At 40.1% G+C, this 23,202-nt stretch overlaps 1 protein-coding gene across 1 annotated transcript in view; it reads right to left on the reverse strand.

Annotated features, from left to right (window-relative positions):
* Positions 1-23,202, reverse strand: part of tusc3 (tumor suppressor candidate 3) — a 93,733-nt gene that overhangs the window by 27,167 nt on the left and 43,364 nt on the right. The window contains exons 4-6 of the mRNA XM_083925028.1: positions 18,986-19,126; positions 16,033-16,173; positions 15,695-15,784 (exon numbers count right to left, since the gene is read on the reverse strand). Of these exons, the coding sequence (XP_083781154.1) occupies positions 15,695-15,784; positions 16,033-16,173; positions 18,986-19,126 (372 nt within the window). The remainder of the gene's footprint in view (positions 1-15,694; positions 15,785-16,032; positions 16,174-18,985; positions 19,127-23,202) is intronic.

The following is a 23,202-nucleotide window of genomic DNA, read 5'->3' on the forward strand; positions in this document are numbered from 1 at the left end:
TGGACTGAGACAAATAAATATATTAACACCCTTATATAACATGTCTTGCAATGCTTCTGCCACCGACTTACCACTATTTACTTGTTTACAACATAAGGCAAGAGAACACTAACCCTTCAATGTGAGGTTTAGCTGCAGAATCAGAAGAGTACACTGAATTCACTGATCATCAAGAAAACAGCATCGTCTAAGAATAAAAAGGTCAAACATACATCTCCCACCTGTACGTACGTGGTGGAATTGACTGTAAATTTTTGAATCGCACCAACTTTCATTAGAGGTTGTCTAGCATCCAATGTCTGACCCCCTGACAAAGGCATGGGCAAGAACCTAATAAAAGCCATCTAAATATTCTCACTACTTCATAACATTTATTTGAAATGACTACAGGAATACATATATTAAATGTAAATCTGTAAGAAATGTTGTATCTGCTGTTTTAGATAGTGGTATGAAGTACTTAATAAAAGTGCCTGGTGAGTGTATAGTCTAATAATAATATATATATATTATTTAAATGACAGCAATTACACAACACAGCTGGGCACTTAAGTTTTTAGCAAATGTTTCTTAAACAATAGTAAATACTGTTGATGCTGGAGACTACCAACCTACCAAATGCAGAACACATTTAATGTAGGTCGATGCATGTGATGTGAAATCAGAGTTTGGAACTTCGCGTTCTGAACGGAAACCTTTAGCTGTACACTGTAAGCAACATGTTGCTGTGGTAAACACAACAAGATGATTAGTCAGTTACACTATGGCGTACGCAAATTAAATGCTGCAGCTGCAAGACCCAACACAAGATTTTATGGTTAGCTACAACATCAATGAAGCTTAAGTTGAATTGAAAGTTTACCAAAGTTGCCAGCGGATAAACTGCTAACTCACCCCTGCACTACTGTCCAAAATAAATGAAAAGAAATCCTTATCCTTATGCATTTGCTTTTTTCTTTGAAATTTGCACCAAACGGGGTATGAACTGAACCGTGTCTTCTATGAACCTATGAGTGTTTTTGGCAGCAGGACAATGTATGTCGGATCTACTCAAAATAAAACAGTGACCACGCTCATTCTTAATGGGGAATTGTGACTGATAGTATTTGGTTAACTGATGTGTTTCTAATAACCTCTGGACAACAATGAGATTACGGGATGGGAATTAGGATTTGGATACACAGGCAATACTTGTTAGTAGTAGCATTTCATTGTTTTGGTCTTTTCTTGGGATATGCAGACAGTAAGAAAAAATATAATATCAGCAGCATATCAGCTGTAACATAACTATTAGATGCTGTTACTTGTCACTGTTTTTTATGTATCTTTAATGCACAGCATGCTGACACATACTTTTTCCCCCTTTGAGATAGTCCCACTGTGGATCACCTTCGTAAACTTAGACAGGATCATGCTGTGGAGCTATCTGGTACAACTTTAATGTGCTCCAATTAATCTGATGGATAAGACTCATGTCAGTTAATGAGCTTGAAACATCAAGTCTGTTTGTCTTTAAACAACATGGAATGATGTATATGGGAAATAATCAGACTGAAAAAAAAATTCCCTTTTATAGTTGGGGATGTTATGGTCAAAGTTAGATTACTCAACAATGTATTGGAATGTGTACAACGTGAATACAGTATATACCTAAAATTCATTTCAGTCATTTTTTCTTTGTTGCTGACTGATTATCTCAGTCTGTGTGTGTCCACTGCTTCACTCACTAGGAGGGGACATAAAGTCAAAGTGTTGATTTCTTTTTTTCTTCCCATGGGGCTGACATGAAAACTATTTTGGTTTAGTAAATTTCTGTCAGTCCAGTCAGATGGTGAAGGCATGTTATCCAGCAGCTGTCACTCTGCTCAGGAGCTGACGGCAGATGGTTGAGACCAAAAGTTCTCCCAACTCGTCTCATAGGGAGGAATCAGGTTTGTCATGTTAGATGGCCGCTTACATGCTAACAATATACCTACTATACCTATAGCTTGTGGCCTCATGGCACTATCTTCTTGCAGGGCTTACATACTATCCGTGTCTTGTCTGCTTCTCTGTTGGTGTCTGTCGAAAATGCTGCCACACAAACGACTGAGACAAATTTCACCTCAATGAGAAATATTCCTTCTCTTTCACAGTATTACTAAAGGGATACTCCACTCAATACATATGCAAATGTAAGTGAACATATCTTAAGAAAAGAAACCAATATCAAAAGGGACATATTTTCAGGTTCATCTGAATCTGAATGGCTTGTTGAATGACATATATACTGATTCAAGCGGCCCACTAAAAAAAAACAACAACTGGGTTGTCTTATTTCAACGGCGCTGATGCGGGAGAGGCCTGAAATCCCCATAGAACTGAGGAGAAAGTACAGGGGATGTAAGGCTTGACGAAAACACCGGGAAAAGAAGAGGAGATATAAACCATCTCTCCCTTCCATCACCATGGGGAACGTAAGGTCGCTGGCTAATAAGATGGACGAGCTGGCGGGCCTGGTGAGGACTCAGTGGAGGTATCGTGTGAGCAGTGTGCTGTGTTTCACAGAGACGTGGCTCCACGAGGACACCCTGGACTCTAACGTAACTGGGGACGGCCTTCAGACTGTTCGGGCGGACAGGAGTCACTGTGAGAGTTGCAAGAGGAAAGGTGGGGGACTTGCTATTCTTATTAACAACAAGTTGTGTCATCCTGGTCACGTTACTGTAAAGGAGCGTGTGTGCAGCCCAGACATTGAGCTGCTTGCCATGAGTCTGCGGCCATACTATCTGCCGAGGGAGTTTTCACACATGATCGTACTGGTTGTTTCCTCCGACTGCAAACACGGTGCACACAAGTGACGTCAGTGACTGAACGTGCCAACAAGCTGAATCTGTTCTTCAACAAATTTGATGAAAGGGCTCTGGACCACCCCCCCACGGCTCCTCCAGAAACCATCCACCTCCAAACCTCCAGCCCTGCTGAAACCCCCCCCTCCCCCTCAATTCCTTCCTGACTTTGCCCTACCTGTCCCCTCCCCCCCGCCATCACCTCTCTCCATCCCCACCAATGCACACAGCAGACAGACCTTCACTGCAGAGCAGGTGTGGAAGGACCTGTGCAGACTCCGCCCAGGCAAGGCAGCAGGTCCTGACGGTGTCAGCCCGAGGGTCCTCAAAGCATGTGCGTCCCAGCTGAGTGGAGTCCTGCAGTATATCTTCAACCTCAGCCTGAGTCTTGAGAAGGTCCCTGTGCTGTGGAACACATCCTGCCTGGTCCCAGCACCTCCGAAGACTACAGACCGGTGGCGCTGACGTCGCACCTGATGAAGTCCCTGGAGAGGCTGGTCCTGTCACGTCTTCGGCCCCTGGTCAGCTCATCAATGGACCCTGTACAGTTTGCCTACCAGCCGAGACTAGGTGTGGAGGACGCTATCATCTTCCTGCTCCACTGTGCCTGCGCCCATCTGGACAAACCGGGAATCACTGTGAGAATCTTGTTCATGGACTGCGTTCAATACCATCCGGCCTGATCTGCTCGGAAGAAAGCTGACGGCGATGCAGGTGGACCCTCCCCTGGTTTCCTGGATTACAGATTACGGATTACTTGGCGGGTCGACCACAGTATGTCAGAGGTCAGCAGCACTGGAGCTCCAAAGGGAACTGTTCTTTCACCCTTTCTGTTCACCCTGTACACCTCAGACTTTCAGCTCCTCTCTGAGTCCTGCCACCTGCAGAAGTTTGCTGACGATTCTGCAATTGTTGGCTGTGTCAGTGAGGGGAAGGAGGAGGAGTACAGGGGCGTTGTGGACTCCTTCGTCGACTGGTGTGCAGCTAATCAACTGATTCTAAACCCCACCAAGACTAAGGAGCTAGTGGTGGATTTCCGCAGGAGTAAATCTGCCCCCACACCCATCTCCATCAACGGCGTGACTGTGAATGTTGTCCAGGAATACAAATACCTTGGAGTATACCTGGATAACAAACTGGACTGGTCCAAGAACACTGAGGCTTCAAGAAGGGCCAGAGTCGTCTCTATTTCCTGAGGAGGCTCCTGTCATTCAATATATGTAACACCATGCTGAGGATGTTCTACCAGTCGGTGGTAGCCAGTGCCATATTCTTTGCTGTTGTGTGCTGGGGCAGCAGACTGAAGGCAGCAGACGCCAAGAGCATCAGTAAGATCATCAGGAAGGCTGGCTCCGTCCTGGGGGTCCAGCTGGACTCTTTGGTGGTGGTGTCTGAGAGGAGGATGCTGTCTAAACTGGACAGCATCCTGGACAACAACACTCACCCTCTCCACCAGCTGTTGACCTCCAGCAGAAGCACCTTCAGTCAAAGACTCATTCTCCCCCGGTGTAACACTGAACGCCGGAGTAAGTCTTTTCTTCCGGTGGCCATCAAACTGTATAATTCATCTCCCCCTGGTCAGGTAAGGAACAGTGGAGACACTGTGTCCTGAGAAAATGTCACTTTTGTCACTTTATATCATCACTACATCACTTTATTTAGTTGTACTGTAACTTAGTTCTGTAAGAAATGCTGATACATTTTTAACACTGTTATCACTTATCGCTCCTTATCACTCACTTATTTAGTTTGTACTTATCTTATTTCAATTTGCTGCTAAACTGCACTGTGCGTATTGTTGTATATTGTATATACCTACGTTTAACCACAATGTCTGTTGCACTCTGTAACATTTAGTTATTGTTTGACTTAATTTATGTTAGCTTTATTTTTATTTGATTTATGTTAGCTTATTGTCACTCTGATCCTTTCCCACTTGTGTATTGAAACTGTTGCACAATAACTTCCCTCGGGATAAATAAAGCTTCTTGAATCTTGAATCTTATGGGTTGGTTGGCACTCCAGATACCTAAATGCACACAGACACTGAAGTTTTTCCCCTGTCCCATGTCCCCTTTAGCTACCATTAATTATTATGATGTGAATTTGTCTGCATAATTAATAAAACCACTCTGCATGCCGAGGCAAAAAAACCCAACACATTTTCTTAAAAATGTGTTTATTGTAGGTTGTCTAAGGTAATTATCAAAACAATTAATTTTCTATACACATTTTTAATCATCCCAACCTTGAGTATAATCACATTTAAAATGCACTGCCTAATTTTAACACAAAGAAATGTCTATGCAAAATATGAACTCAGTGATAAGATTATTCCTCCTGAGGGTCTTAAGAAAATAAATGGTAAAAGGTTAGCTCAATCAAAAATCGAAATATCATCGTTCAAACTCAGAGCTATGTTTAGACCTTTACCAAACACCTCCCCTGAGGATAATTTACTATAGTATGTTTTCATTAGTAGAAAGATCAAGATCTCAGGAATATCTGTGTTTACATTCTTTCCAATAAAAGAACAAAGATGTGAATTGCACTGCATGTGTCTGTGTTCATGCACTCATTTGAATACGTTGACCTTAAAAAGCCTTGTTTATAGAAGAACTGCATGAAACATCCCATTTGTCAGACTTTGAAGCAAATTAGGTGTCCGCAACAATGCAGGGATATAATATGCATTTATATATACACATGCATACAAGCCATAGGTATCTCACATGTTTATTATTGTACCAAAATTAGATTGAGAATAGTCTTTGACAAGTTGCTGTCTATGATTTCCCCTAATGTGTCCCATCCTAGTGTCTTACATATGAAAGAAAACATACATGACAGGAACATAAGTCCCAATTCAAATGTAATACTTCCAATCAACCAGAAATTGAAACACTGATGTACAGTGGAGATCAACATTAGAGAACAAATTATAAATACTTGATTTATTCTGAAATATTGTTATTTTTATTGTTCATAATTTGATAGCCGCTGTGACTATACAACTGCTGTACTAGCATTCTTTTTTAAATAACCAAGGCACTTCAACAAAAATCTTTATTTTGTGGAGAAAAAAAACAGTGAGCAAAATAAGAATTTCTATCTCCAGTGTCGGGTTGGGTGATATGATCAAAATATCTTTCAGCTAATTCCATTAAAAAATATTCTATATGAAATAACCACATGGTAAATACCTATTTTTGTATACTCTAGGACTTCAGTGCAAAATTAACAAAATCATTTTTTCAGCTATACTAAATATGTTTACTATTTTTAATTAATGAATTACTTAATTCCTACACACAGCTGCTGGAAAACCCTACTCGCAACTCAATCCAAGAGGACCTTTGCTCATTATTCTCTCCCTTATTATGCAGAAAGAACACAGTCCTGAGCTGAAGAAGCTTGTTTCTGTGAGGTTGCCAGCTGGACTCCAGTTTGTTAATCACATTGAAATGTGTGGTAGTGCAATGTGTGATGAAAAAACAAAACCACAATCGTCAAATTATATTATCTCAAAACATCAGATTTCACATCAGATTTTCTAATATATTTGAGTTAGTATGTGTTTGTTATTATGAATTGAGCAATGTATGTGTATCACAATATATTATTTCATCACAATACGCTTTCATTGAAAGGCAATAAATTGTCATACTGGAGTATCACTGAGCTGAGTGATTACACAAGGTTTATGAACAGTGAACATACCTTGTCCCTCCTTCTCTTGACTTGACCATTCTCTCTCTAAAACCAAACCAGTGTTGACTGTTAATAGCTGTGGGCCATATAACCTTTACAAATAGCTATATTCATCCTTTTCCATCCCGTGTAATGTATGTGTGTGTATAGTGTGTACAAATTTGTGTTTGTGTGTGTGTGTTTTGTTTGGTAAAGGTCAGAGGCACTCAGACAGGAAGAGGGATAAATGAAAAGTCAACAAAGCAGAAAGAACAGAGAGGAGAAAGAGTAAGTAACAGAGAGGAAGAGAGGTGGAGTGGAAATATCTGCTTCATTCATATAAACAAAGGGAAAGTATGACTGGGTGCATTGTTGCGAATGGGTATAATAATAGGAGATCTAGGAAGTGAACTAGCAAGGTACTCTGGGTAAGATAAATCTAATTATTTCTTTAGATCGTTAGATTTAATGGGGGGGGGGGGGGGGGGGGCATCGTAACACAACAAAAACCCAGTACAGCAGAGGGACCATGAGCAGGTTCACTGAACCCAACAAACAAACACATATTTCTATTTTAGGGATGCAGGTGATGCTTTAAAACCTCATTATCTACTCACTGCAGTTCAATGTTTACACACTCCATGGAGAGTTCAGTTTAATTACTCAAGAGTCAATTAAAGCCATTTCAAATCTTTTTTTTTTTTTTAGAACGTGCCAATCAGTAAAATTAGGTTTTATTTGTGTTCGTTTTTCAGGGATATATGACGGATCTGGTGGCAGTTAGCTGTAAAGTAGAAAAATAGGGAGCACACACATACTTGTGACTAAGAGAAGTGCTGGCTCCATCCACAGGCTGCTCAAATAAATTTGAGCAAGGGACAAGGAAATAAAAAAAAATGCCACGCTCTTATTACCACTGCTGATTTGCCTCTGAGCAAGGCAGTTGACCCTGAAATGTTCCAATAAACACTCTCAGTGGCTGACAATTAGGAGACAGGAGTCAAATATAACTTTTAAATAAAGTAAATGAACATATGCATTCACCAATTTGCAACTGAGATAAATAACAGTCAGATATCCAAGATATTTTTTCTCCCTCTTTAGTAACTGTATGTTGAATGGAATGATGTACAATGTGTAAAATTATGCAATGGGGATTAAAAGGCTCAATACAGAGAAAGTAGATAGAAGCTCGAAGGACAGTTGTGACTGACTAGCACTAGCCTGAGTTATTGATCTAAATATTCACATGGATGAGTTTTCTGGTGTGTCAAGGCCTGACAAGAGATTAAGGCACATTCAAGTACATTTTAACTTTGATTTGATACTTTCGTAACTAATTTTCTTCGATCTTTTTTTCGTACACCAATCTGCTTTCCCTTTCTTTCTTTGTCTCCTGAACATATGTGTTTATTTCATCTCATCTTCAACCGCTTATCCGGGGTCGGGTCCAGGGGGCAGCAGCTTGAGCAGGGGACCCCAAACTTCCCTTTCCCAGGCCACATTAACCAGCTCTAACTGGGGAATCCCGAGGCATTCCTAGTCCTGGGTCTTCCCCCAGGCCTCCTCCCAGCTGGACGTGCCTGGAACACCTCCCTAGGGAGGCGTCAGTTGACAGCTCTGCCCCTCTCTTCATTCGAGTGTCCAAAACATACGGCCTCAGGTCAGATGATACGATCACAAAATCGATCATCGACCTTTGGCCTAGGGTGCTCTGGTACCACGTAAACTTATGAGCATCCTTCTGTTCGAACATGGTGTTAGTTATAGACAATCCGTGACTAGCACAGAAGTCTAATAACAGACGACCGCTCGGATTTAGATCAGGGAGGCCGTTCCTCCCAATCACGCCTCTCCAGGTGTCTCCATCATTGCCCACGTGGGCTGTAGAAGTCTCCAAGCAGAACTATGGACTCCCCTACTGGAGCCCCGTGCAGGACTCCATTCAGGGTCTCCAAGAAGGCCGAATACTCTGAACTGCTGTTCAGTGCATATGCACAAACAACAGTCAGAGTTTTCGCCCCTTCCACCCGCAGTCGTACGGAGGGGACCCTCTTGTCCACCGGGGTGAACTCCAACAACGCGGAGGATGGAGAGGAGGGGGGTGCCACGTCACTTTTTCGGGCTGTGCTCGGCCAGGCTCCGTGGCAAAACCTGCCACCAGGCGCTCGCCGGCGAGCCCTCTGTCTGGGCCTGGCTCCAGACAGGGGCCCCGGGCTTCCTCCGGGCAGGGTCTCTTTTCCTTGTTTGTCCATAGAGTCTTTGTGAACCATTCTTAGTCCGGACCCTCACCTGGGACCACTCTGCCATGGGAGACCCTACCAGGAGCACTAGACTCCAGACAACACAGCCCACAGCTCCACCACGATAAGGTGATGGATCCCGGAGAGGAAGTGTTTATTTATTTTTCTTAATTACAGTTTTCTGCTACAAACAAAGGTTACAATAATATTGTGTGTGGCTGTGTGGCTCCGTAGGTGTGAGCGTCTAAGTGAGAAGAAAGAGAGGGATGGTCAATGAATACTGGTCTGAAAAGGACCATTTATTTCACAGCTTCACTACACTGTTCAATCTTCTCCATATCGGCTCCACGCACGCACGCACGCACGCACGCACGCACGCACGCACGCACGCACGCAGGCCGAAACATGTAACAGCTGTGATTCTTTAAAACATTAAAGGTTAGCATTGATGTACAGAGGGCTGCTTCCAACAGCTGCCAAAAGCTAGCAACCAATCATGTGAAATCAGCTGGAAATATCATCAGCCACTAGTGTGGAAATAAGGAAGTGGTTGGTCATGGTAAATACTAACGAACAAAACAGTGGGAAGCAAATGGTTGTACATTTTTAAAGCACTTCAGCCATAGACACCCTTCCCTCCAGGCTAGGACAGTCTGCTAAAGTTGAAATATGTAGTATTATCCTTCAAAAAGAATATGTGTGAAAGTAATACAGAAGTAATCGCTCTCAATTATCTCCTATGACCCACTAAACATGTGTGGATGTGTCTGTACGTGCAGAGACCTTGCCCCCTACATGGATTCTCTGTTTCCCTTTTATTTTGAGGTGAACAGGAATGTTACTGGATGTAGGCTTGGCCAGTAACAGCAAGTAGTGTGAGCAGCCCTCTTATTTCCAATTGACATTTTGTGACGCCCCTCCCCCTCAGTGTCTAATACTCACACACAAGGCACACAGGTGTGTCTGTTTCACATGCACACACATGCCCTTTAAAATTATGAATTTTTCAGTACCAAACTAAACAAGAAAACTAAACTTTACTTTCTTTCACTGTTTTTCCTCTTTCGTTCCTCTCCTCCTTTCTCACACAGCTCAAAAGCTGTTCAGCTGTGTATGTCACTTTTGAAATTGTTCTCTTTTTTGTGTATGTGACATGTGTTTGTAGTATTTTGAGTGGGTCATACGATGTGTGAGTTTTACTAAATTGTATGTGCATGTTCGTAGTAGTACCTGTATGTGGACTTGGGCATGTGGGTCTTTGTATGCATTTGTTAAAGCACAACCATGTCTATGTCCCATTGTGTGTGTGTGTGTGTGTGTGTGTGTGTGTGTGTGTGTGTGTGTGTGTGTGTGTGTGTGTGTGTGTGTGTGTGTGTGTGTGTGTGTGTGTGTGTGTGTGTGTGTGTGTGTGTGTGTGTGTGTGTGTGTGTGTGTGAAAGCAAAAGTGAGCTAGCAGTATTTTCTTGGCAGCACAGTGAGTCGCTCGCTACAATTTCATCTACTGGGTCGTGCCATTCGTCAGTTGACAAATCCTTTCAATATAGTCTACCTGGACTCGCTCGGTCATCATTTTAAAGGAATTACACTGTCTGGGGGAGAGAGGGAGAGAGAGGGGAGGTGGAGATTAGAGCAGGAGGGGAGAGGAAGTAACAGGAAAAGACGAGGGAAGTAGAACAGGAAAGATAAGTCAGCTATCTTTTCAATATCATCTGCCTAGTTCAAGCTATTCAGTGTCAGAGAACGGAAAGAAAAAGAGGGATTTAAAAAGAGCCTAAGATGGAGGATCAACGTGAAAAAGGTCCGAAGGGAGCGAGGAAATAAGAGAGATGAGGGCCATTTACACAATATCTAATGACGCTATCTCTGCAGTTATTCTGGTTGAGTGGCTACAAAATAGCAATTCGGCCATGAAGCTGAAGAAAATGTGGTTAGGTTAAAGCATATAAGTCACCGGGGTTATCAATGACGCTACTGCTGTTAAAGAGAAATGATTAGGGTTAGGCAGAGGCCTAGAAGATTAGGCCTGTAGGGGGCTTTACAGGAGGTAATAGCATAATAGAGTCAGCCCTCAATAGTTTGGCAGAGCGATGCACTGATTTATCAGCTGGACATCAGTATCGATATTTGCCTTTTTGACTACGATCGGCCTATTGCCAAATAAGATGACATTCACAGATGTCAGTGGCTGATGTATTGTGTTGCATCGATTTTGCGGCATTGTTTTAGAATAGAATAGCATAGAATAGAAAGCTTTATTGTCTGCCCCAAGCGGTGAAATTTGTCTTTGACAATGCCCAAACAATAAAACACAACACATATTTAAAACACAACTAAAACACAAGTACGGACATGAAGGAAATGTTAAACTGAAACAGTAAATAGTAGCCGAAAAAAAGAAAAGAATATATGTACAGTCCGGTTTCTTATTTCATTTTGTTCAGAGCGGCTATTGCATTTGGAATGAAGGATTGTTTTGTAGATGTTTTTACGGGCCAGAGGGACTTTGAAGCGTCTACCTGATGGGAGTAGTTGGGAGGAGTGATGGAGGGGGTGAGAGTAGTCCTCTGTGATCAGGGTGGCTCTCCTGATCACAAAGCAGTGGTACAGTTCAGGGATCGGTGTTTGTGGTGAACCAATGATCTTGCTGGCCTCTTTGACAATACACAAGAGTTTTGTTTTGTGTTTAATGGAGAGGTAACCATACCAGGAGGAGATATAGAATGTAATGATAGATTCGATGAGCGATCTGTAAACCACAGTTAAAATGCATCTGTGGAATCAACCCCCAACTGTTGTTATGGAGGCAGACACTGTCCCCATATTTAAAAGTAAACTTTCCTCTTTGATAAAGCTTATAGCTAGGGCTTACTAGCCCTTAATCATGGTGCTATAGGCCTAGTCTGCCAGGGGATAATAACGTTGCTGATACTCTGAGCTTCTATCCTCTCCTCCTAATCTGTATCAATTATGTCCCATTAATGCATGTTATTAATCCAACTTCTTCCCCAGAGTTGTTTGTGCTTTGTCGTCTCGCAGGTCTCTACTGATCATGGTGGTGACTGCTGCTGTGGTTTTGCATGATGCTTCCTGCTGCTATTATTACTATTACTCATATATACTATCCTTAGTTTTATAATTATAAAATGTGTAGCCATAAAAACATCAACAGTAATATATCTCATTATATCAAAGCTGTTATTACCACTACTCATCATTGATCATATTCACCACCAGAATTATTATCATTACCATATTCTATCACCTAGCTGTAGTTTTTTCTACTATTCTAATATATCAATATATTAATATCAATATATTAACTGCCATAACACATAAGTCATATTCACATTTCTATAGATATTATTATAGTTACTGTTACTTTTGTTGTTGCTTACATCTCTTGGACTATCTGTCTTTGTGTCTGTCTGTCTTTTTCTCTCTATGTCGATCTAACTCTTCTCTTTCCTTTTCTTCCTGCCCAGTTGGTCAAAGCAGATGACCGTCCTCCATAGAGTTGGGTCTGTTCGATGTTCCTGCCTGTTAAAGGGAAGGTTTTACTTGCCATTGTGTGCACAATATTGTTGTTGTTGCTAATGAGGGAATTGTTGGGTACCTGTAAATCATAAATATTTCATAGTATGGTCTTAACCTACTCTATATGTAAAGTGTCTTGGGATAACCTTTGTTATGATTTGGCACTATGAATAAAATAAAATGGAATTGAATAGAATTTAATCGAGATTGCAATCTTTTAACAATTAATCCTGCCGCCCTACCTTCTTCCTGTGTTTAACTTCCTTGCTCCCACCCTAGAAACATCCGACCAATAAGCAGAGCGATCCTTCTCACATAGTTGATAGTGATGCATTTTGGTTAGCTTGGATTTTCTTCTATGTGAAATCAAACCGAAAAAACAACAGTTTACAAACTCATCAACTGTTACTGAGTAAACAAACCATAGCACCTTAAGATACCAAATCCCCTTTCAATAAGAATGCAGCATGCAATGTTTCTTACACGTTTTTTTCAGAAGCTGCCTTGGCAGTGTGCTAAAATCCCGACTATAAAACCTTAACTTTCTGGAGAGACCATGGCATACTGTTCGGCCTTCGGCCAGCTCTTCAGCAGTTCTGCTCCTAACTAGTATAATTTGTTTTCTGCATGCTCAGTAATAAATCTTTTATGACCTGTTCACATTTGCATCACAATCAGATGCCTATGGCTATTGCTCCTCACAGTTAGGGAATTATTTTCTGTCTTTATCTAAAATGCTGTTTCAACAATTCACTATGTCAAAAGCTTTAATGCTGCTCTCATCACTCAGGTCAGCTCATACAAAGCTAAGAACAAGAGAGAAAGATAGGACAGAAGTGGCAGGTAAGGATGTTTCAAACTAGCTGACTGCATTTCATTCTTATGAAGACTATAGCATTGTATGAGGAACGAAGGAAGAGAATAGAGAAGAAAGGGAAACAATAGAAAAGAAAAAAGGGAGAAATAATTCATCGATGAGCAGAGAGAAGAAGGCTACATTGAAAGTAGAAGTTAAGAATGGCGCAAGTGGCAAATGAAAATGGCGTAATTATGACTACAGGAATGTCTGGATAAAGAAAGAGAGTAACACTTTATAATAACGATCAGTCATAAGTCCTTTATAAGCCTTAAGTTAATATGACCTAATCATCAACAAAACATTTATATGTTTGTTAATGAATAGTGAGTACTATAGTAACATTTTCAAGGCTGTGCCGATCGATAAACCTTTAGTACATCATGAAATAATGATAAACAAATCATAGGCAAATGATTGATAAGGTATTTTATTGATTGATATATTATGGATAATTGTGATCTGGGGAATAAAGTGCACGTCATGATCTGCCTGTGAGGTTTGTCATGGGTAGATGAAAAGAAAATCCACACATTATGCAGGGCTTAAGTATACATGTGACACGGGTCAGAGTTTTTAGTGCCCACACCTACTCTACCCAATCCACATCGCTCAACCTCTAAAACATGCCACAAACCAACCTCATCTGCGAATAACCAACTATATGCATTCTAGGGCTCAAAAGGGCTGCTGAGTGCTCTCCTCCTCTCCCGACCATCCTTCACATCCTTAGTGAATTTGGTGGGCACAGACACCTAGCCTGGGTATATCCATGCTGCCTTGAACGCAATTTCATTTTGCCCTGCTCGGCAGCCTGGATTGCATGGATCCAATTTTCGCCTCAGTGAGGGAACCAATCCAAGATGCGATACACCTAAGCTTGTAATGTAGCCTGTTGCTGTACATATAATTGATACGACTGGTTATGAGCTGCGTACAGACGCATTTAATAGACTTTCTTCGTGCCCAATAAACGGCTCCGGGCAATCATAAACTGCGCTTTAAATACGAGAAAATGAATGGGTTGTGAGTTCAAATCCAGCCCTCAGTGAGTTGATGATTTAGTTTCCACTCACCGTTGATACATCATTTTGTTCTCAAGAAAGTATATCGCGTATATCAGCAAAGGTTTTTAACGTGAATCATTTGTTTATCTATTTTATTTATTGATTTTAGTGCGGGAACGTCGCCCCAGACACTCAAACCGTATTTTTCGGCAATGCAGCAAATACAAGCGATTTCATTAGTGGGTCATATGCTCAATCACCATTGTTTTAACTCACTCTTTGATAGATAGTAGCTTAACAGGCAATTAACTAGATGAAAATCTTACAGACTAAAACTTTGAGAAGTCATATTTTCTGTGTACAACAATATTTTCTTCTCTGCCTACAGATGCTTGTCCTGGCAGAACAAAAGTGGATGAGAAGCAAGTACTGTAGGTGGCAAAGAGAGAAGGCTGGGAGAAGTTGGGAGCGACATAGGATGAGGGTATAACCTATTTGTTGTCACACATAGTGAAAAATGACACAGAGCCAACATAGCCTGACAAATAGAGTGCATTTCTCAACGAACAAGAGAGAGCAAGCATACCGTATGGAATAGAGGATATGAAGGGGCAAGAGGAAAGTAATGATGCTTTTTTTCCCCCTGTTCTTTTATTCTTGTGTGTTTGTGCACTCCCCTTTGTTGTGTGTTTTCATGTATTCTCTAGGAGTGTTGGCTACAGGGAATACCAATCCTTTTCAGTCTCTGCTTGAGCAGAATTGACTTTTCCTCCAACTTGGGGTCTGTGACCCCAAGTTGCGTCACTTACCGTTGAAGGGTGTGTGTGTGTATGTGTGTGTGTGTGTGTAATCAAACTCTCAGGTATATCAGACAACACAATATTGTAGACTCATAACCATGTTTTTTAAAGCAAATTTCTTAACCTTTATTACTATCTCCCTAACCCTTTCTAACTCATCCAATCCCCTTCTCTTCCTCAATTTGTTATTTCAATTTTACACTTGAATGAACAAACTTAATGATGACCAGCGAAATGATATCTGCAAATGTGGGCGTATGAGTGTTAAGACAGATATTGGTAATAAGTGCTAACTGTCTGAAAAACAAATAAACTGTATAAAACACAGGAGGTGAGAAGAAAGAAAGAATGAAAGAACGAAATAACTCTGCTTGGTCCAAGATGACTCTGACATATCTCTTAGGTGATATTAACACACAATGACTGCTCCCAGCTTTCCATTAATACATACACTGTCCCAGTGCTGACCTGTTGGCAGTTGGGAGTGCTTCTTACTCTGGGCCAACAGCCTTACAAATGCCCCTACAGCTGAACTTATAAAGCCTCACCACACTGTAAAACAGATTAATCCTAACCCTTACAATATGGTTTTTGCTGAAAAACACACATACCGGTTGTAAAGAAGAGAAGAATGATAGAAAACGAGAACGACGAAAGGAGGAGAGCAACCACAGAATGAGTGAAGAAAGGCATGAATGGACAGGCATATGGGCAGGAAAATAAATGTGACTCATACCACTTGTCCATTCTGGGGGTTTTTGTGGGCGTAGGGAGGACCTCTGATGTGATTCCACATTTGACCGGATGTCATCGCAAAAACAACACACTATCAAAAGAGAGAGAGAGACAGAGACATGAATGAAACATCATTAGCATGGAAATACTAGCATAAGAATCCTGATTTATAACTGTCTTTAACCTTCTGTGAAATTTAAGCTTTTCAACATACAGTATGACAAATTACTCACTATGACTGAAACAAAAAAGTAAAGTATTGTTAAAGATTCCTACATCACCTAGTGTGTGTGTGTGTGTGTTTGTCATTGTATTTTTGTTTGTATTTGTGTATCATACCAATGCAGCCATAGCCCATCCAGCCTTGTTATATATGAATTCCAGGTTATTCCTCCTCAGATACAGCAGACCTCCAACCAATGAAACTAACAAAGCCAAAGCAATAGTTCCTGAATAATTAGGAGGACGGAAGACACGGATCTAGAAGGATGGAGAGAGAAAGAGAGAGAAAGAGAGAGAGAGAGAGAGAGAGAGAGAAATTTTCAGAAATACCATGTAGTAGTAAAAAAAATATATAAGAAGAAAATACAGTAAATAAGTCAATGAAGTAACCGAGTTAGTAAGTTAACCCAGCGGTGAACAAAGCTCAGTGAATCAACAGTTTCTGAAATACTCAAACACTAAGTCACCTAAATCCCCTTTCTTCCCCATTCTGAAGCTTGGTGTGAACTTCAGCAGACTGTCTTGACCACATCTTTATACTTTAATGAATTGAGTTGCAGCCATGGATTGGTTGATTAGTTATGTGCTGTTCAACAGGTGTACCTAATAAAGTGACCAGTGAGTGAATATCTCCAGCACAATAGGTTGTGAACCAAAGTGAGCTGGTCTTAGGCATGAAACTCTCGGAATGAAAATGTGTCCCACTCCAGCCCTGCAAAGACTATCACAACTAAATAAAAATGATGGGGAACAACATTTTAAGACGGTATAAAATAATAAATAAAACTCAAAACTGTTCCTCTATGGAATGGCTCTGCGTAATTTTTATTAACTTTAACAACCACAGTTCAGGTCAAAATATAAAAATCTGTATATTTCTCACTGTATCTCTTTATGTCTGCATGTGTGAGTGTGTGTTGCAATAAAGCCAAACTGAAAACATGCTGTGTGTGCTATTAACAGATGCTAGGGTTAAATGTTCCAATAGACACCAACACTGATTACATCACAGATGAAAATTTATGCAACATCTGCTGCTTCTAGTGTTATTGAGAGAGAAGACATTTATTATAAGGCTCTTCTTCATTCTGTACTAGTCTGTATCTAAACATCTACTATTAGCTCCAACGCTGTGTAAGTAAGAACGTCTTCGTAATACATGACCATTCAGTGTTGTATCTCTGTAAAGCTGGGTATTATGCAAAACAGAACAGTAAAGCAAGAGCTAATGCTTGATATCTTTTCACAACAGTACAAGATCCTTCACAGCCCGCATTTATCTTTATTGTCACGATAGGCACTAAATGTTAACAATGACTTCTCTAACCAATTTCTTTTGAGCCTCCACCCCACTATTGTTTTCATCTCACTTTGTCAATTATCGATCATCTTTTTTTATTTTCTGTTTTGTTCTTAAACTGGAATTTTGCGTTTTGTCTGGACCCTATTTCCCCATGTATGTCTGTGTATATGACTAATGCTAACAACTATTTTTAAAAACTGATCCAGTATTGAACGAGAGTGCTGCAGCCTGGGCAGCGATGTAAGCAAACAGGGGACCTGTGCTTCGACAAAATATGTATCCTTGGTTGTTTTTTTCAACTGACTGTATCTGACTGTATTACAGAAAAATGGAGATATCTCGTCCTGAAATAAATTCTGTTATTTTGCGGGATGTTCCCGGAGGACAACTGAGTGGAACTTCTGAGAGGGAGAGTATTCTGAAGTGTAGCTTTCACAGACTAATGTTACCTTTGGATGCAGACAGGCAGAACTTGTGGCAAGTTGTGCTACAAATGGATCATAATAACACCTCTACTTAGATGCACTGATACACTGCACCTTGCAGACCATCTGGCTGCAGTGCTCGCACTCAATACTGGACCAATTTTATTAATTTGTCACTTACAGAGAAATGGTGAAATAGGGTCCGGGTTAAAAAATACTTAAATGTTCCTTTAACGAATCGGGCAAGGTCACATTGAAGGGCCTGAAAACAAGCACTTAGTTTAAGTGCTCCACATTGCCTTAACTGAAAAGCAGCTCTCTGAATCCAGATCAATCAACAGGATTTTAGCAGTCTACTAGTACTTGGCTGACAGGCAAGAACAACCTGCTTTTAACACCCACCTGTATGTGTAACATCATGATTCTATGACATGGTCAACATTGCATCTGCCCAAAAACTATTTTTGTGTGCATACAGCAAGCACGTCAGACACGTTTTTCACTTGTATGACTCATGCAACAGATACATTCTTATTTTAATCCCTTCATATTTCTGCGCTGGCTCTGTGCAAGCTTGCATCTCAGGAGTGAAAACGTGATCTGAAGCATTTATTTACAGTTCAAGTTTATTTAAAGTCCCATTAAAAGCTACTTGATAAATATATGTATCTACATTTGGTAACATAAGCGTAGCAGAGTGTGCAGCAGCCAGAGACGAGGACACTCTGCTCCATCTTAATCCCATAGACTCTCCCTTCACTTTTGCCAAGCAGCTGCGAAGCTAGACACAGGATATTCTTGGGTATGCTGCAGTGTTGATTCATGGGAAAATTTAACCAACACTATATATTTCCTGCATACACCAAACCTGTTGCATTGTGGGTTTGCCTATTTGGATCAGTTTGTTAAAAGAGTACCCCAACGATTCAGCATTGAACTCCAGACAGACTTAGATGTGTATTCTCGGTATGGTTGCTTTACGGCTGAAGTATAAGCTGTCAATCAAAAGCTCTTACTGACTACCAACACAAATGAGACCGCCACCGACTCACTGACCACCTCCAAGCAAAATCCGATGTAGTTACCTGTAGTTTTACTTCACAAAAGGTGCCTGATTTATTTAGTTGTATGATTTTAGCACTGATTTAATGCTTTTTAATTCAAAATTGCTTGCATTTTCCTTTTAGGTTAAACCTTTTTCTGGAGAACATTTTCAGGAATATTGTTGAGATCTACTTTGTCATGAACTATATTGGGGTTGTATGTACCATCTGTACATATTTAGCAAATGTGTATGTTTATTGCAAATGTGCATGTATGTGTGTGTGTGTGTGTGTGGTACCTGAACATCTGTGCGGTCTGCAATCCACTTGGCCAGCTGCTCTGAAGCAAAGCCAATCCTTTGCAGGTCAAACGTATCAGCTCTCTTGGGCTTTCCCTTAGCTGGGAAATGCATGAAGGTTGGAGCGCTGTTCATGTTTAACTAGAATGAAAAAAGAAAATGAGGGGGGGGGGATGTCCAGTTAATGTCATTTCTGACTTGACATATTAAGGAAAACATCATCCAAAGTTAAAGATACACCATCAGTCATAATATCTTCATCAACAGATTGATGTTGGTCTTGTATTGTAGATTTACCTCTTGACTGCTTAGCATCATACTGTACGTCTCAAACATTTATTGGCTAAATACTACATTTTGTAAAAGTTTTTTTTTGTTTCTTGACTGCAAATATTAGCTCTAAACATACCGTACCTGTCTGGGGATGAATGACGAAAAAATGTCTACAACTAACGCCTGACCTTCCACTCCATGTATCCATATACGTGACTTTATGTAAGAATTTCAGTTTAATTTCGAGTTTTTGTTTACAATCAAGTCAATCAACGCATTGAACAGCTGGTTCATTCTAGAAATTACATCTTTATTACTTTGTGCTTGGAATAATGGAATTATCTCTTGGCCTGCCTTCCACAGTCATATTTACATTTTAATCACTTGTTAGAACATTCAGCTACCAGCAAACACTCCAATGAATAAATAATATGACTGTTGTGACATTAATGTTGACACCATATGCATTCCAACATAGTCCCAACACACACAGAGCTTTGTAAGTAAGTAATCTCTGACGTAGCACACAAGTAAAAATATGCCAGCAGTTTGAATCAACATATCCTTACTGACAGCAGGCATCACAGAGCAAAACTTCAGATGCTCCTATATCGGTGGCATTTTGCAGGTGCACCACTTCTATACTACTGTTGGCCCAAAACTGCATTTGAACTCATAAAGAGAGGCTGTCCAAATCCTGTCCACACATTCCAGCCACAGCATCTCAGGATGTCACTTCTCTCAGATATTATACAATTATTGTTATTATTATTATGTTTATTATTATTATTATGCAGAGTTATTCAGGTTTAAAAAACATCCTACTCATATCTGACTGGTTATAGAGTGGTGCTATGCAACTGCGCTTTGCAGAAAAATATAAGTATTGGTTCCTGACTCTTTATTTGGCAGATTCTTAATAATAAATGACTTGGCACAAGAGTGTTGAGAAAAAATATCATTAGATATATTAAAATACATCTGGGTATTGTATTTCTAACATGTAATATGTTTCTCTGTTTGTACTGACTTAATTACAAGACAGTAAGTGGGTGTATGTTGGCCATCAAAGCTAATAATTGGATAGAGGACATCTCCAATGATTCTATATTTGCATAAATATATTATTCTGTACAAATGCATTACTCTGTTTTAGTTACTGATTTCTAGATAAAGTTTGTGTTGATAGATTATATTTGTACGCTGCAGGTCTGGATTAAAATAAATATGATGTGATGTAATGTATCAATGATTTCTGTGAGTGTTTGAAAAGAAATTGAGGCGAGTCCAAAACCACAATCCCGACAAAAGAATTAGAATTTGTTAAGAAGCCACAACACTAACATGAAATGTAATTAACTTTCAATAGAAATTCACTAGACTATTTTTTCATGTCAAGAACAGATGTGGATAGAATAGAAAAGTATGAATGAAGTAGCAGGAAAGCTGAAGGGAAATAATTAACAATTAGATCAATAAAGGAAAAAGAAACAATGGCTAGCAAAATAGGAAGTAGGAAGGAAAGAAGAAATATTTTAAGGAACACATAGGGGCTTGTTTTAATGCTATCATCATCACATTAATTGGTCTAAAATGAATCAAGATAAAGGAAAAATAATCAAATTCTGGTTACTTCTAAATGCACATCTTTTTAAAGTTCTAAGATAAGAAAGTGTGGAATAAAAAAGGACAACTGGGAATGTAACTTTGTATTTTGTATTTGTTTCAGATAAATGTACTTGCAGACAGCAGCCAATTTATGGTGGGTTTTTTTCAACTTATTAAGCCAAACCAGCAAAAACTGAGAGGAACAAAGTTAGTTACAAAAATATCTCTAAAGTGAATAATGATTTGGTACCAGTACAAAGACAATCATTTTTTTAAGCATTTATTTTTGTCTGTAGTTTGTGGGAGAGCTCAAACATTGTCTGCAGTTTGGTTTCACAGGTACAATGATACAATAACAAGTATGTATATCCATAGTGGCAAAACACAGACAAACACTGTGCCTCCCTGTCAAAACCTCCTGTAGACCAGCCTGTAATTTGTGTCCACTTGTGCTTTCTTAGCAGCCTGTCAGTTGGACTTCCCTTACACTAAAGTCAAAAGACAATGAAACAAAAAACAAAAAATGGTGTGAATTGTTTATGTGCGCATTGAATAAAAGCAGTTACCAATCAAACATACTGTACATGACTCACCAGTGCCTCTACTTGAAAGCGGTGTATGTATCGTATGTTGTTTTCTTAGCATCCAATTTATTTTATGTTTGTTTGTCCTTCTAAATAGGTGTGTGTGTGTGTGTGCGTGTGCGTGTGCGTGTGCGTGTGCGTGTGCGTGTCCATATTACCCTGTGTGCTATTTTAGTGTGTATAAACATTTTGTTCATGTTGTTTATATTTGTACTTGCCCTTTGTGTATGTGTCCTTGTCTGGACAGAAAGTCCTTGCTTGCCTTTCTGCCTTTGCTGAATGTTTTGTGCCATTGCGTTTGTGTGTGTGTGTGTGTGTGTGTGTGTGTGTGTGTGTGTGTGTGTGTGTGTGTGTGTGTGTGTGTGTGTGTGTGTGTGTGTGTGTGTGTGTGTGTGTGTGTGTGTGTGTGTGTATAACTTTTTGTTTGTGTACTTTTTGCCTTTTTACTAGAAGGTTTTCTGTAAGGTTATTTGCAGAACTACTGCTGAAGTTCTGAGGCAACCCCTAACTCATGGAAATCCACTAGTGGTTATATTGGACAAAGGCAGGAAGAGAAGAAGGAGAGAATTAATAGTTGAAGAGAGGAGAGCAACGGTATTTGAGGAAAAAAGGTTGTGAAAGACTGTAGGTGGCAGCAAACTGTCTTTGGCCAACACTAGCTGATCAGCTGATCAGAGTGGGAAGGTGGAGGGGAGGGAGGGAAGCCGTATTTGCAAATTCATTTATTACTCCTTACTTCCTACTCTCTCGCTACTTGTACAGCTCTGAAGAAAAGATGGTGACAAAGATAACAAATACAAGGATTTATAAATCTCGTATTGTGCCTAACCTTAGTGGATTATAACATATCAGGTACAGTATTGACTACATCTAAAGATGAGACAAAGGCTAAAACGTGTCCTTCAACAGATGAGGTAAGGCTTGTTTTGAGTCTTTTGATAGTGAAGCAATCGTTCATCACTTGTGGCATCTAGTAGCCGGTTAAGAGGAGTTAGGAGCGTGTACCCAGGAAGTAGCAGGAAGAAGTCAGCAGTCTATGACGGTATGATATTGGTGTCAAATATACTGTATATTCTAAATCTTTTAGTTTTGCCATATGAACACGAAAAATAAAAAGCCAACCAGGGGTGCAGATCCGATGTCAGAATTGGGGGGGACACAAACATTTTTTTTTTTTGTATGCAACTCGTATGCAACTCATGACACCATAAATCACAACTTTGTAGAGGCTCGCCGTACGTATCATTCAAAAAGTACTGCACAGGGAATAGTTTACTGTGCTTACCTTTCTTGTTTATTTGTCCTAAACAGTCAACAGTGTGTATCTCTGTTTACTAAACTTATATTAGTAAACCATCATTTTAAGGGTCTCGGGCATGTAATGTCTACTCATCCTCAGTTCTTCTCAACATCTTCCTTTACTCGCAGTGTATTGGACTACTTTATGCATGATTAATTGATATGGATGAATATCAAAGTATGAAGCCCTCTTTTATAAAGCCTGCTGATCATCATCTTCTGTGTAAGAAACTACCCATTCATTAGCATTGTAGTGGAGAAAACCAGAGATGGAATTTGAAGTCAGAAATATATTTGTCAAGAATTTTTTTTTTCACAATTCATGTTTTTCACTGTGTGAATATGTTTCATTAAAGTCTTGGGTTGGGTCCTGATGAGGAACCCACATAATGATAGAAAAAAAAAGGGGTCTCATGTGCAAGCAAAGTTATGAAGGAGGGAGACAACGTGAAA

This window comes from Echiichthys vipera, assembly GCF_963691815.1.
Source record: "Echiichthys vipera genome assembly, chromosome: 2".
NCBI classification, from domain to species: Eukaryota; Metazoa; Chordata; class Actinopteri; order Perciformes; family Trachinidae; genus Echiichthys; species Echiichthys vipera.